Genomic DNA, 16,651 nt, shown 5'->3' on the forward strand with positions numbered 1-16,651 from the left:
AAGGCATTTGATCTGGTCCGCTTGTAAATGCTGCTGTGAGAACACGAACCGACTCTAAGCCAGTTATGCAACTTAATAACAAAATTAGTCCCGGATTCGGACCAAAGCAAGACAACTGTAGGTCTGAAAGCACCCTTAATCAAAACATCTGTACTGTATAATCAAAGTCTCATTTAACTACTCGTACAGTCAGTACTTACCAAATGAGACTTGGATTATACTGTTCAAGTTGTGTGAGAGTTTGTAAATGGATGTTCTTTTAAAGTTTTGCTCTTGTTAAGCATGATCCCCAATCAGTTTGCCATGGAGGCATGTGAGAAAATAAAGTTTTCTTCAGGAATTCAAGGCAACATGGCACAACTAACTGATTTGCAAGTAATCATTTTGTAGCTGAAGTACTCCTTTAATGCTTATTCCCTTCTTTATCACATTTTTATAGTCATATTTCTGATATCACAGCGGCCTGCCTGTCACTTGCATGTAAAACCAACATGGCCATGGGAGGGTCAGCTGTGTCTTTTTTGACCTCTTCAGACTGAGAGTCTGTGAAGTTTCTGAAGGTGCAGTGCCAACATTGATCTCCTGTTGATCTATAGGCTAAAAGGGGGAATACAGTAAGTCAGGAAGGCAGATAGACCACAAGCCTCATTCTTCTTGCAGCCATCTCAAACTGAAGTGGTGCTGAGTCAGGGCAACGCACCAAATCACTGCCATGATTTAGACGAGGTGAAAGCAGGGAAGATATTAGTTTTCTCGTTGAAGCTTTTATTTGCTTCGCTATGATAGGTTTAATGACCGAAAGCTCAACAATAAACATGATTTGTAATGCACTTGGTGCGTGGAGCTGATCTTTATTTCCCCCAGGACAGAAATGATGCAGGCAGTCTATCTCTGCTCAGGGAGGCAATCATCAGAGAGTTGGATTTACAGGAGCTGATGGTCATCTCAGTTTTGTCTCCCGGTGTCTGTATTATTTTACCCAGCTGAGTTAGGACGTTAAAGCTGAGAGCAATCCTCAGCTTTGTCAAGAGATTTATAGGGAAACTGTAGAGTGGTGTGGTATAGAACCTCTGTGAAACGCCAAACTATTAGCAAAGCTGATCCGCTGATTCAGTTCAGTTTCCTGTTCTGGAAAGTGAGTCATTACTGATGAACAATCATGTATAAATTCAGAATAAGTGCAGTCCTGACTCGAGGGCATCACATAACATGACCGAGATGAAGGAAATTGATAAGAAATGGCAAATTAACTAATTCAAATGCTCGTTATAAAAGCTTCTCCATGTCATATAAACGATGACATGGCACCCTAAACTCATGTCAGATCATGATGAGATCTGACGGAAAGCCCTGAGGTGAGGTTGTGTGTGTGTAGACTCTGATGGCAGCTGTCCTTCAGACCCCGTTACTGTCAATGATGTGACGTGCCTTTTAAAGATCTTAGATACATGGGCCCACGTGTACTGTAAACTGTGGCCCACTTACCCTCCCTCCCCCTCATCCTGTCGTCACTTCAATCATCCTCTGACTTGCTTTCTGTCTCCCCGAACATACTGTAAATCAAGTTGATGGTTTTATTTTGAAAAATGGTGCAAAAGCCCAAATTTTTAAAAGCTTAATTTCGGGGCTGTTAGAGTTTGTCTTAAACATAACACTGCGGATGGATGTCTTGAAAATAAATGCCTTTTTTTCCTTACCTTGTGCTCCAGATGTCTTGTTGTTGCCAGCAGCTGCTCCAGATCCTTGTCTCTGTGATGCAAAAACAACAAGAAAGAAAAAACTAATCAGATGGACGTTTCTTTTCACAGTACATTTCTGTCAAACTGCAGTTTTCCATGAAATCCACCGGACTTCAGCAAAACGATAGAGAATTCCCCACAATCTTGTCATCATATCCAAATGAGTTGAATACAAGCCACTGCTCCGTGCCCTTTACTAATTAAGCCCCGTCCTCATGATTGTTCTGACATCTACTGGGGGCTAAGCTGCCACCTAATCTGCTAGCACGCTCTCTAAAGCTTCCCCTCGGGAGTATTTTAGCCAGTGGGTTCCCCTTGTTCTGACCACATGAGCCAGGCAGAGGAGACCCGGCAGGCGGAGGGCCCTGTGACAATATAAAGGCCTGAGGACAATATACGGTATGACCACGAGTGAAACGATGCCAGAGGTGTTGCTGTTTTCTACAGTTTGGCACTGTGACACCACAGAGGTCAGAAACATGTTAATATGAAACAGAGAAAATGACCTCGTTGCCACTGTTCCCACATTTATGTTTTATTGTGCTTATTTCAAGCAAAGGAAGCTTAAAAGATCCAAAAGCAGAGAGTTCTGTAAGATGTCAAATGCATCATTATGTGTTTTTCCATTACACAAATTGAGATTAATTTGTGTCAGGTGGGTATATTGCAATATACCAGAATTGACGACAACCGTGATAATTAAAATATTGAATACTGATATTAATCATTCGATATCATGATATCAAACTTTCTACAGATACTACAAAAATAACATTATCATGAATTCTCTCGGCCATGATAACTGTGCAATCAGAATCTGATATTGTGCCAGCCCTAATAATACATACAAGAGTGTACTTTATTGTAAGTGTAAAGTGCCTCTAAATTAAATCTAATTTTACAAAATAATGCAGTGGCATTGATATATACTGCTTAAAATATATATTACACATTGATCTAATAATTACATTCAGCATTTAGACTGTTCCAAACATCGTAAAACGTAAACAACAACATAATATCTGTCTCTCTATTTGGTTAACGCCTTTTTCAGTCAGGTGAAACAGCACAGATATGATGGGTTATAGTGGGACTTGCCATGCCTGCCCCAATAACTTCAATAAAAGTGGTACCAAAGTCTGGCACTAATGTAAAATTTGAATGCTGTCGCTGACGTAATGACCCTTCCTTCTTTTACAGTTTCCTTGGTAGCTGACAAGGAAACTGTAAAAGAAGAAACAGTCCTTGTTTTTGGTCCCCAAACTGATCATGGCTCTGTCCAGCACCTGCATCTCAGCCTCTGGACAGAGCCATGATCAGTTTGGAGACCAATCATAATGAAACTAACGTGGATATTTAGATATAAAATGTCAGTCAACATCACATGCTGTGTGTTTTTTAATCTGGTGGAAGGATTTTTCAGTCAAAGTTGAAACAACATGGATATCATTGGTTAAAGCAGTGGTTCCCAACTGGTCCAGCCACGGGGTCCAGATTTCTCCTTAGTCATTAGTTCAAGCTCCACACAGTTTAATACATTCAGCATCATACTTGCATTTGGCCATGTCGTCAAGCTAGTTTGCTGTGTCTGTCAAGTAACTGTCCGTTAGTCATTCACTCTAGACTAGACTTCACTAGATGTCAAAATAAAGTGTGTATTTTAAAAACTTGACATATTTGCAAGTCATTTGTGGTCCGTTCAGGATGGGCCCATGACCCTACCAGTTAGAAACCTCTGGGTTAAAGTGTGATTTGCAGTGCCCGCCCCATTGACTCCAATGTAATTGACACTGAAGTCTAGCTCCTCGAACGCTGTCACTGTCGTCATGGCCATTCCTTCTTTTATAATTTCCTTGGTAGCTGACAGGAAGTAAACAGGGACCAAAGCTGTTGCTGTAGCAACAGAATAGCAATGAAACAGTCTATATGGAGAGTTTCATTCAACAGTCTATAGTCATTATAAAGAAGGAGAGAGAAAAACACATCTCAAACTACCCAACTGTGAGAATTCATACTGATTATATGGTGTTTGTTCTTCTTGGCCATATGGTCATAATCACATTCACACACTCGTTTAAAATCAGTCCACACCACAAGACTCACAAGTGTAAGAAACGGGCAGATTGATGGATGCAAATGAGAAAACCACCTACTGTAGAACCAAACATCTCTACACAGCCCGAAGCACAAAGTCTCACCAGGTACTGTACACTCTCTCTCACTCGACAAATTACTTTCAGATGCGATGCTGCATAACTGTACACGGCCGCACTTAGCCAATATAACATAATCATTATACTCTTACATACTAATGCAGCAACATTTATCTAAATGTCAGCTTTCATTATCCTGCAGCCATTCATTCCCACTGCAGTATTACTCCTGTATTCCAAACACACTCTTTCCTCATGTTAAACTGCAAATAGGCAGTGATCTCCAGAGAAATAACACACAGAGTGGCTGTGTTAATGTAGGTCTCCCCCATTTCCTCTGACGTGATGTGTGAGTTTGTCAATGTACACTTAAAAACAGAGTTAACACAAGAGAGCTGAAAGAGTTTCGCTTCATAACGAGATGTCCGCTGCCTGACTGCTGATATAAATGTCAAAATGATGGTGGAAATAAAAATAATTGGTCATCTATATATGTTTTTTTATGTTAGGGGATTAATTCAAAAGTTGAAGTAGAAAAAGGCTACATAAATCCTTCCTCAGTACTTGTACGCTGAGGTCTACAGGGTTCGGGCAGGTGCCGACAGCATTAGAGGCGTGAAAAGGGAAAAGCAGATATCGTGTTAGAGAGGGGTGACACTCCATCACAAAGAGCAGATTAGGGGAAGCTATTCTTAGAAGCGTATTATAATCCTGCTTTTAACTTGCATCAGGACAAGAGTGAGAGGGGGTATCACAGGAAATGATAAAGGAGCCAGAGCAAGTGTGGCAAAGAGAGAGCAAGGAAAGACTGAGGAAAGGGAAGGAGGAGGAATGGGCTGTGGTGAGAGGTTTAGTGCCTGCAGCAAAATTTTTGAATGCAAGTTTTGAATGGAAACTTCATGCTGTAGTCAGAAAAATAATCTTTAAACTACACCTCATAGCGATTCTTGATGGAATAGTTTGATATTTTGTGAACTAAACTATTGCTCACTTGCAGAAAGTCAGATGATTAGATGGATGGAACAAGTAAAATAACTACTGAGAGGTAAATACGTATACGTCGCGGACCATCGACCTCAGTGCTAATGCAACTAAAAATCTGCCATCAAATGATCCTCTTGTTTGCTGCCCCTCCATATCAGCCCATTGCTAATTAATTCATCATTAGCTCTGCCTGTTATAATTGATGTCCCTGGTGCAGTGTTTGGGCCGCCTTGGTGGCCCATTTATCTTCACAGCCACCACCAAAGAGCAGGTGGGATTCACTTGAGAGGAGTGCAAAAACTCCAAAGTCCAACACTCTGTCACTGTCACAAACGTCACAAAAACATTCACATAAATTTAAAATCAGACACTGTGGAGGAAACGCTCCCTGATGGAAACTCCCAGAAACTGTTCAGACCAGATAGTGAGTTAAAAATGATGTCGTTAATAACGTGTTTTGTCATGTTTGATTTCTGTCTGTCTTGAGAGTCCAATAAATTAATGTGTGTCAATTTGAACCTGGGCATGTTTGTGCAGGGCAAAAAACCCTCATATGAAATCATGGCACCATTTACAGTGTCGCTCTTCTTATCATTAACTTGCACAGTCTATTGCCAGCTGGGAGACAAGTTGTCAGCTTGTGTGTTCATATGCACAGCCTGGGTGGGGGCTGTGATGATGGGATTTTTTTTTTCCTGTAGTGAAGAAGTAACAGAGGATGAAGAGAGAATAGCTGGATCAATACCTCCCTCTGCAGTTAACACGTACTTCTACCAACATTGGCATTTGGAAGATAAATGACCAGAATCAACTGCCTGCTCTTGTCTGCAGGAAAAAAAGAAAATAGGGAGGGAGAGTTAGGACTGCAGTAGTTAGGCTTCTGGTCTCTGCAGTCAAATAAGTCCTGGAGCCTGGTAATGACCAGAGATGAATTATCATACCTTCAAATGCCTTCAACACAAAGTCAAAGTGCAGACATGACGATGTGAATGACGCAAAGACACAAAATTCATGCTGTCTACGGGAGTTGCAATTTTTCAACTTTGGCGAGAAATTCATGTGACGCCATTGGGACAGCCTATCAGTGTTGGGCTCTAATAGAGATTCTCCTGATTTTACCGAGAACCAGAAATGGAGGATGTGTCTGTGGGCACCTGGAGCTCTACGACTCAACTTCAGTACTATACAGAGACAGAGCAAACAAGGAGAGGGCTCGTGGATTAGTTAGAGAAGCCACAGGGCTACATTGTAAGTTCTGATAATATGTATTTGGGACTTGTGTAAGCTGATTTGCTGACTTGCCGCATAGCAAAATGCTGTGAGTAGTTTAATTTGTTTTTCTATTGCGTAAAATAAAGAACAGAAGGAGTGAAGCGGTAGCATGTTGCTGTGACAGTGTGAAAAATAATAGAGTGCTGCCGGCTTCAGAGCAAAGAGCCTCTGTGTTCACCATGTTTACAACACTTCATGACAGCTATTGGTAGTACTTTACTTCAAACCAAGTTAGCCCTTAGCTACCATAGTTACTGCTTAGTTATAAGCAAAAATCTTAGCACAGCTGTTAAGGGTAAATATTTGCTAACTGCAAAATACTCCAGTGGCCGTATTCGCGCAAATAATTGGACGTAAAATACACACTTTAAGGGTGCTTTCACTCTTGCCCTGTTTGATTCGGTTCAATCAAACTCAAGTTTGTTTGCCCTCTAAGAGCAGTTTGTTTGGGCAGATGTGAACACAGTAGTCACACTCAGATGTGCACCAAAACAACCTGACTGAGACCTTCTTGAAGAGGTGGTTTTGGTCTGGTTACAAACAAACTGTGGTGCGGTTCATTTGTGGTGAGAACGTGTTTCGACCTCAATCTGAACCAACTGCAGTCACATGACACATTGTTTGGGGTAAACATGAGCATGTTACAGTCCTGGAGGATTATTAATGTGCACCTCCTCCTGTACTGCCTTAATATGCACATTCAACACATCCAATGCATCAAAACACTGTTTTCTAGTTGGAGCCGCACCTCGTTTTCAAACTGTATGGTTTGACTAAAATGAACAATGACAGCAATATAGTCCATGATGAGCAGCGCTAAAATCAACCTGCGTAGTTGTCCCTCCATTGTGACATTAGAAAGTGTCACATTTATCTTGCAAGTGTACTCTTCTTCAACATTTTGTTTACTTTCTGGATTTTTCCCACATGGAAATTCTGACCAATCAAGAGCAGCTTTCTCACACAAGGCATTTTATCTGGTCCACTTAAATGCTGCTGTGAAAACACGAACCAACTCTAGGCAATTATGCAGCTTTGTAACAAAATTAGTCACCCCAGAGCAAGTGAACTCTAGGTCTGAAAGCACCCTAATACTTCCTATACTGTTCATATTTAAGTTGTCCTTTTAAAGCATTGTTTTGTTTTTGCAAAACCTGTGTAAGAAAATTGCTGTATTAGCAAGATTTATTATAACTGTATTTCAATCAAGCATTTCATATAGACTGATTCTTTTATTCCATCTTGAACACATTTGGAGGGAAGGCACGGGGGAGTCGGCACAGTAACAAAACAGAGCACGGAAATGGTTTCATTTAGGTAGCGTGTATCTGGCTGCCTCCTGGGAGATTTAGCTCCAGCTACTTTCACTGCAACCTTTTCACAGCTATTCCCTCGCTCGTTCAAAGGTTTCCCATTTGGTCATGTCAGAAAGGTTTCCATGCTTTAATAGCTGAGGAGTCGAGAAGGCATCGTGCAATGTGTCCTCTTTTCTGAGCTTCTCTTTCTGCATTATTAATCCAATGCTTTCAATGAATTTCAAACAGCGTGTGCTGTGCTTTGATGCTGGGGGGAGGGATGGGTGGTGAGGAGTGCGAGCTCAGAGCACAACATATCCATCCCTTTTGGGAAGAAATGTCTAATTTGAGGCTGGTCTTTGATGAAATTCTGAATTTTTGTTTAAAAATAAAAAAAAAGAAAACTTGAAGTGTGCGATACGGGCTTACAACACTACAGTTTATGTTTACCTGTGAAGCTAATCAGAATGATTCCTGCTCTCTGTTTCCATTTGTCTGTCAGGAAAAAAACCTGAAGTGAAACGACTTATCGAATTGCTTTGTGGTGTTTCACATTACCGTCTCACAGCTGAGCTTTCTTCCGGCCCCCCTGCAGCTCCAAACAAATATCAGAGCCAGATAAGAGCACAGTTTTGTTCTTCCCTGTTACTAATCCCAGTTCAAAGAGAGGAGCTGAGTCTCTCCATCAGCCTCTCGTAATGGCCATGAAATGAACTGGTGCCTGTGTTGGAGCTGCTGCAGCCGCTCCTTCACAACACGCTAATGTGGCGCCCAAAAACTACTACAGCACCAGCTGGGTGAGAGAGAGGAAACCCAACATTTTACTGCATCGATGCTCTCTGCAAACAAAACTGCCCTCAAGCTCATCTAGTTAAGTTACTTGTGTTTGCTTTTGGAGATATAATGTTGATGTAATATTGCAGCACTGTTGCAATAAGATTAATATTGTATTACACACAGGCCAGCTGCAAGGGCTGTATAGGCTTTTGCATCATTTAAACAGTCCCATAGGCCTATAAGGAGATTCAAAGGCACGAGAAACCAGCTTGGTTCATAACTTATGGACAAATGTTCTTCATGTTCTGATTCTTGTAATCCATTTGAGACACTGTATGTCTGTAACAAACGATACATTCAAACCTGAATCATCTTCCTCTCATTTTAGTTTGACTGTTATACATCAGGTCTTACTTCAGGTGGTTGGTGAAAATCTCTTAATCCTAAAAAAATATATTAACTAATCATTTCTTCACAGTTTATACCTCAGTGTGCATAGAGGTGGAGGTACAATTCGCTGATGATGTTGTTTATTTCCTCTTCTTTTTTAGCCTTCAGTGCCATTATGTTTCAAACAGATATTAGTCAGCAACAGGGCTGCATCTCATGATTTTCATTGTCGACGAATCTGCTGATTATTTTCACAATTAATTGACTACTTGCTTAGTCTATGAAATGTCAAGAACACGTGAAAAATGCTGATCACAATTACCCAGACCCCAAAGTAGCCGTATTTCCATCAGCCTGTTTAGATGCGCATCTAGAAGTATCGCATCGAAAAATTATGATGGAAACGCCAAAATTCGAATTAAAATCCCCTGATTCGCACAAACTAAAACACGCTCGCTTTAGCCGGGTTTTGGTTGATTTGAAAAAATGTTGATTTGCAAAATGGTGGATGGAAACAGTTATGTTCGAATTAAGTCTTGAAGTAGCGCACCTCTCTCCATGGTGATATCCACACTCCGGGTCGGGAAGGCGGTAATGCATTTACAAGCTGGTTGCCAACTGCCAGAAAACGTAGAAGAAGAAGAATGCAAGACTTGTTTTGTTTCTGGTTCTGCGGAAAACTGGCACGAGTTCATAGTTTTCACCAAAGTCTGTACATTTAATGGAAACACACAGGATTCGTATTTGTTTTAATGCGCATTTCCTAATGATTCGAATCACTTTTGGATGGAAACATAACTACTGACATCTTCGGTTTGTTGTGTTTGTCCAACCAAGAGTCCAAAACCCAAAGATTCTTCATTTATGATAGTAAATGACAATAAAGCTGACAATAGCAGCAACATCTCCCATTTCAAAAACTGGGACTGGCAAATGTTTGACATTTTTGCTTGAAACAATCAATTCTCATAATAGGTGGTGATTTATTTTCTTCAGATCAACTCATCGATTAATCAACTTATAGTTTCAGCTCTTTTCAGTGATTCTACTTCATGACATCAATCCACTAACAAATATGGTTGTAACTAACATTTTTTTAACAATGAATCTGCTTATTTTCTCGGTCAATAAATAGTTCAGTCTTTAAAATGTCAGAAAAATAGTGTGATTGTCAATTCCAGTTTCCAAAAGCCCAAAATGATGTCATGAAATTGCTTGTTTTGTCCAACTAAAGCTCTGAAACCTAAAGATATTCAGTTCAGTTTTACATGCCACAGAGAAAAGCAGCATTCTCACAATTTCAAACAGTCACGTTTGATTAAAGAAATTCCTGAGATGATTAATGGATTATCAAAATAGTTGCTAGTTATTTTTCTGTTGATTGACTAATCATTCCAGCTCTGTATGTGGAGATGCAATGGCATGGAAATTTCATATCACGATTATACTGACCAAAATTATCACGGTTATCAGTATTATTGTGGTATTGTTACATGTGCTAGAAATGTCCAAAAGTAGTGATGCACACACTGAAATAATTTTCAACAAGATCTGAAAACCACAAATAAAATTAGCAGCATTTTGGTTTGCCATTAAAAAAAAAACATACGAAAACCACATCAAATGTGCATTAACATTAAAGACAGTCTGTCTTTGAAATGCTCAAGTTTCTATGTCACTGTTAATGAGGACAAGGTAGCACAAATTTCACTAAATTTTCAGAAAATTGGCAAAAGAAAATACAAATGTATGTGCTTTTCCATCCACTAATGTTATAGGAATATTGGGAGCTGAATGAACGAGACAAGCAGGAAGTGGTGCAGAGTCTCAAGTCAGGCAGTTGCCAGTGCAGATGAAAAAGGCACAATGAGATGGCGTAATTAAAAGAGCCCCAGTCTAACTTCAAATGAAGGAAAGCAGTGGATGTATAAAAACGGAGAGCACACTCAACAATGGAAATAGAGTTTTGAGCAAGTAATATTACAGCTATGTGTTCTGGGAAGAGTTGTGGTAACAGCCCTGTGTGCATGAGTGTGTTATAGTCATCCAAAGACTGCAAAGAGAGGTTGCAGTGGCATTTGCAATGAAGGTACATCCTGACTGTCATCATTCTTTTCACTGAATCAATCTCCATTGCACTTAGTCATATTAACCTTTTATTGATTCGCCAACTGTTCCACCTCCCCCAAGTGTAAAAACCTTAATTTCTGTGGTGTTCTTATACTGAACACCCCTAGATAATTCTTGAAATGTTTTCATGATCTTCATTTCAGAATAGTTCAGAATTATTGGTTTTACCATGTCCACACCAATAGAAAGCTTTGAATCTCTCCTCTGAGATAGAAACACTGTGGATGTGGGCGCTGCTCGGCCAGGACGATCACGATGTTACACTCAGAACACGCTCTGCGGGGCTTCACAGGTCACAACTTGGCCTGAATACAAGACATGACTTGAGGTCATTCTGTTTATGACGAGAGAGCTCAGCTTGGTGCAGAGGTGATGAGAAACTATAACACACTGCCGAGGGCAACGGAGGGAGGAGGAACCATTACAGCTGAGCCGCTCTGGGGCAAAGCCAAATGTAAACTGCAGTAACAGCAGCTCGATGAGTGAGATTACTGAGGGGGAAAAGGGGCTATCCTCACACTGCAGATAAACCTGCATATGAAAACACACACGCTAACACTGGCAAACAAATGCGCACACCTGTGGAGACATCAGGACATACACAATTGCACAGAGACACACTGGGAGAAGGAGAGACAACCAGAAACCAAAAAAGCAGAGAAGAGAAACAGTAATTATGTGATGTTGACAAGGGAGATAGAGAGCAGAGAGATACATATTGTACCTCTCATTAATCATTAATAGACTCTGAGGGACACAAGGTCAACAAACAGTGTTTTGATGTGTGTGTTTTTGTGTGCCTTTAGGTGGAATACACACACACACACACACACACAAACAGCAGAGCTACTGTAGCACACTGCCGGCAAACTCCATGGCTGCATCAGAATTTGTGCCTTCAGGCTTTCAATTAGGATACTTCAAGGAGAAAAAATAAACACACACACACATACACATTCATGCAGACAAGAATACAGGCTCACATACACACAACCATAGGGACAGTGAAGCAGAATAACAGAAGATTCAGTGAGCATATACTGTAAGCACATTGCAAATCAGAGGAATGTAAATATGTTTTATCTCCAATTGGGCACATTCATCAGGGCACGGAGAGGAGAGAGAGTATGTGGAGGTTTTCACAGAGAATCCTTTCAAAACATCCACCTCCTTTCATTCTGCCGAGAGCAAGCCTTTATGTTCTTCACTCTGAGCCAAACACAGTTATCTGCCCAGCAGAATAGGATGCTGGAGGCAAGTGTTTTCAGTTTTTGTGTGGTCAATATGAGTGAAAACGACTTTGATTAAGCTCTCCTTTCTATTTCAGTGGATGTGGAGATTAATGTGCATTCAAGCCCAAAAATCAAGCCTGCACTCTTAAATTTAATCTTCATGCGGTTACGCCTTAATAAAGCAGATGGATCCACGCGGACATGGAGCCTTATGCTGCTCTTTCACTTCAAAAACAGATATATTTTTATACATTTTTTCATATTTTGTATTGTAATTTTTTCTGCTTTATATTATCTCTCCTGCTGTTTGCATTGCGTTTATTGTTTTGCACAAAATCACCAAGATTCATTCATTCAACAGTATGTACTAATGTCATGCTACAATTAACAACCAATTTGAAGAGTTCATGTTTTAATAAAAAGAAACTTCAAAGGAAAGGTTCACCATTTTCAGAAACAGGATTATTAGCATTGATGAAAAGATTAATACCAGCCTTATGTCTACATGTATACGGGAAATATGAAGCTACAGCAAGTTAGCTTAGCTTGGGAACTGGGAAAAAAGCTAGCCTGGATCTGTACTCCTACCTTCACCTCTTAAAGGATAACTTCGGTATTTTTCAACCTGGGTTCTATTTCCCCATGTGTATGTGTGCGTATGATTCATAGGTACAACTCGTTCTAAAATTGGTTCAGTATTGAGGGAGCCAGGAGCCGCAAAATGAGCTAAAGCGGTAACGGGGCAAATGCGTCCCATATAAGTTTGCGCATTAAAAGTGCTTTTTTTTGCCACTGACCGGTTCAGATCGACAGTGTTATCTCTGTAAATAGCATACTAAGCGTTTCCCTTACCCTTCACTTGCTCTGGGCTGTGACGTCATCTCGTGAGAGCTTTGCTTGTTGCCAGAAAAAAACAGAGGAGCCATGCTGAGCGCCGCTCCGAGTGGCGCTGGTTGTCCCAGAGTACAGCTTAGAGTTTTACCACATCGATTGAAAACAATGGTTCGTGTTTGTGCTTATCCGAATTGCAAGAACAGGACGTCACGCAACACCCCGTACAGCTTTCATAGGCTGCTTTTGTCGGATGGTGAGATGCTGAAGTTGTGGCTAGTTGTGCTACAAATGGATGCTAACACTCCTCTCCAGACACTGCGCCTTGCAGACCATCGAGTCTGCAGTGCTCACTTCTCCCAAGATGACTACTGCCAGCCGAAGAAGAGAAGACATCCAATCCCGAAACACCTCTTCCTCAAGAAAACGGCTGTCCCATGAGTAGAGAGAGCTACAGACACAGTGGAGCAAAGCTCTCGCGAGATGACGTCACACAGCCCAGAGGTAAGGGAAACGTTTACTATGCTATTTGCAGAATTTATTGGCGATCTGAACCAGTCAGTGGCAAAAAAAGCACTTTTAATGCGCAAACTTATACGGGACGCATTTGCCCCCGTTACCGTTTTAGCTCGTTTCACGGCTCCCAGCTCCCTCAATACTGAACCAATTTTAGAACGAGTTGTACCTATGAATCATACGCACACATACACATGGGGAAATAGGGCCCAGGTTGAAAAATACCGAAGTTATCCTTTAAAGAGAAAATTCACTACCTCTTATGTGGGTGTCCAGTCAGTGCTGATGGCAAATGCATTTAATTGAAGCAATAAATTCCTCAGTGCACTCTGTACTGATAGAGAAAGCTTAGTTCTCCTGCTTGTTGAGCTGTGTTGGCAGCACCTACATGTACCAGAATGCATCTCTTGTGAACTTCAGCCTCTCTAACCTGTATTTCTTTGCCCAAAAACTCTGGCTCAAATAAATATGGCTGAATCCAAGTCAGCCAAAATGTTTTCAAATTTATTTGTGTCTAAAACATCCTCTGCACTCATGTTTCAGATGTCATTTTCACTCTTGTATACATTGTCAGTTTGCAGTACAAGCAAAGACAATATGGAAGCTCACTCCCCCCCCCCCCCCCCCCGGCTACCGGAGGCAAAAACCAAGCTGAAATAGCCTGTAGTTCCTCCTGTGTCCAACCATATCACTGTCATGTCAAATGACAGCACTGGATGCAGGAGGAACACGATGTTGCAGCTGCAAACTCAGCTTTTTCCATCAGTATAGCACATGCTGAGGAACCACCGCTTCAATCGACTACATGTACCATCCGCACAGATTGGACGTCCACATTAAAGGTGGTGAATTCTCCCTTCTTTGGTGATACAGAGTGACTTACTGCAGTCTCCACCACTTTCCTTGGAAACTCATGGTGACCACACAACATGTCACTTTTACACTTTGGGTTTAGTACAGATCAATCAGCAACCTGTGGGGCTGAAAAATGAAGTCTACACCAAAGTGCCAAAAACTGCAGTTCTTTGAATGGCCACTTGAGGCTGGTTCCAAAAGTCAGTGAGTTCCCACAGAACCCCATGTTAAAATGCCCAACTTACATGTTTACAGCCTGGTACAAAAAACGGATTTGGGCTCTGTAGCTAATTTCCTCCGTCATGACAACTGAAAGGGGGGGGGGGGGGGGGACTTTTTATATAACTCACCTGTTTACATTTTATTAAGGCTTACAGTTATGCATAATTAAGGGCGGGACCACTCTGAGTGGCAATAGTGACCCCAGCTACTCAGTCAGGTCCACCCCTCGCTCCTCCACAGCGCCACCCTCTTGCCTAAATGTAGTCGCTTTAAAAAAAAAACAAACAAAAAAAACAACAAGATAGCAACAGTCAAAATGGCTTCAAAACTGGAGTCCACAAACCAATGAGTGACATCACGGAAGCTACATCCATTATTTTTACAGTCAGTGGTACCAATTAAACAGACAAGATCTAGTGTGTTGATTTCTGATTTTTAGAGGTGCTCATAGGCAGATTATGTTTCCCTCTGCTCTCAGTCTTTATGCTAAGCTAACAGAGCGTAAATCAAGGAAGAGCTTTACATTGATCCTGTGAGACATCCTCACAATCAAAGTCACCATGTTGATTTAATGTCCTGGTTGCACTGCTGCATAGCAACATATCAGCACTGTTGATTTAACACACTGATATGAAGAGATACATGTACAGTACAGGCCAAAAGTTTGGACACACCTTCTCATTCAATGCGTTTTCTTTATTTTCATGACTGTTTACATTGTAGATTCTCACTGAAGGCATCAAAACTATGAATGAACACATGTGGAGTTATGTACTTAACAAAAAAAGGTGAAATGACTGAAAACATGTTTTATATTCTAGTTTCTTCAAAATAGCCACCCTTTGCTCTGATTACTGCTTTGCACACTCTTGGCATTCTCTCCATGAGCTTCAAGAGGTAGTCACCTGAAATGGTTTTCCAACAGTCTTGAAGGAGTTCCCAGAGGTGTTTAGCACTTGTTGGCCCCTTTGCCTTCACTCTGCGGTCCAGCTCACCCCAAACCATCTCGATTGGGTTCAGGTCCGGTGACTGTGGAGGCCAGGTCATCTGCCGCAGCACTCCATCACTCTCCTTCTTGGTCAAATAGCCCTTACACAGCCTGGAGGTGTGTTTGGGGTCATTGTCCTGTTGAAAAATAAATGATCGTCCAACTAAACGCAAACCGGATGGGATGGCATGTCGCTGCAGGATGCTGTGGTAGCCATGCTGGTTCAGTGTGCCTTCAATTTTGAATAAATCCCCAACAGTGTCACCAGCAAAACACCCCCACACCATCACACCTCCTCCTCCATGCTTCACAGTGGGAACCAGGTATGTGGAATCCATCCGTTCACCTTTTCTGCGTTTCACAAAGACACGGCGGTTGGAACCAAAGATCTCAAATTTGGACTCATCAGACCAAAGCACAGATTTCCACTGGTCTAATGTCCGTTCCTTGTGTTTCTTGGCCCAAACAAATCTCTTCTGCTTGTTGCCTCTCCTTAGCAGTGGTTTCCTAGCAGCTATTTGACCATGAAGGCCTGATTCGCGCAGTCTCCTCTTCACAGTTGTTCTAGAGATGGGTCTGCTGCTAGAACTCTGTGTGGCATTCATCTGGTCTCTGATCTGAGCTGCTGTTAACTTGCGATTTCTGAGGCTGGTGACTCGGATGAACTTATCCTCAGAAGCAGAGGTGACTCTTGGTCTTCCTTTCCTGGGTCGGTCCTCATGTGTGCCAGTTTCGTTGTAGCGCTTGATGGTTTTTGCGACTCCACTTGGGGACACATTTAAAGTTTTTGCAATTTTCCAGACTGACTGACCTTCATTTCTCAAAGTAATGATGGCCACTCGTTTTTCTTTAGTTAGCTGATTGGTTCTTGCCATTATATGAATTTTAACAGTTGTCCAATAGGGCTGTCGGCTGTGTATTAACCTGACTTCTGCACAACACAACTGATGGTCCCAACCCCATTGATAAAGCAAGAAATTCCACTAATTAACCCTGATAAGGCACACCTGTGAAGTGGAAACCATTTCAGGTGACTACCTCTTGAAGCTCATGGAGAGAATGCCAAGAGTGTGCAAAGCAGTAATCAGAGCAAAGGGTGGCTATTTTGAAGAAACTAGAATATAAAACATGTTTTCAGTTATTTCACCTTTTTTTGTTAAGTACATAACTCCACATGTGTTCATTCATAGTTTTGATGCCTTCAGTGAGAATCTACAATGTAAATAGTCATGAAAATAAAGAAAACACATTGAATGAGAAGGTGTGT

General features: G+C 41.3%; 1 protein-coding gene across 1 annotated transcript in view; it reads right to left on the reverse strand.

The window, feature by feature from the left end:
• Positions 1–16,651, reverse strand: part of LOC117259452 (calmodulin regulator protein PCP4) — a 50,742-nt gene that overhangs the window by 15,535 nt on the left and 18,556 nt on the right. The window contains exon 2 of the mRNA XM_033630786.2: positions 1,698–1,749. Coding sequence (XP_033486677.1) covers positions 1,698–1,749 — 52 coding nt within the window. The remainder of the gene's footprint in view (positions 1–1,697; positions 1,750–16,651) is intronic.

The sequence above is a fragment of the Epinephelus lanceolatus genome, chromosome 4 (assembly GCF_041903045.1).
Source record: "Epinephelus lanceolatus isolate andai-2023 chromosome 4, ASM4190304v1, whole genome shotgun sequence".
Lineage (NCBI taxonomy): Eukaryota > Metazoa > Chordata > Actinopteri > Perciformes > Serranidae > Epinephelus > Epinephelus lanceolatus.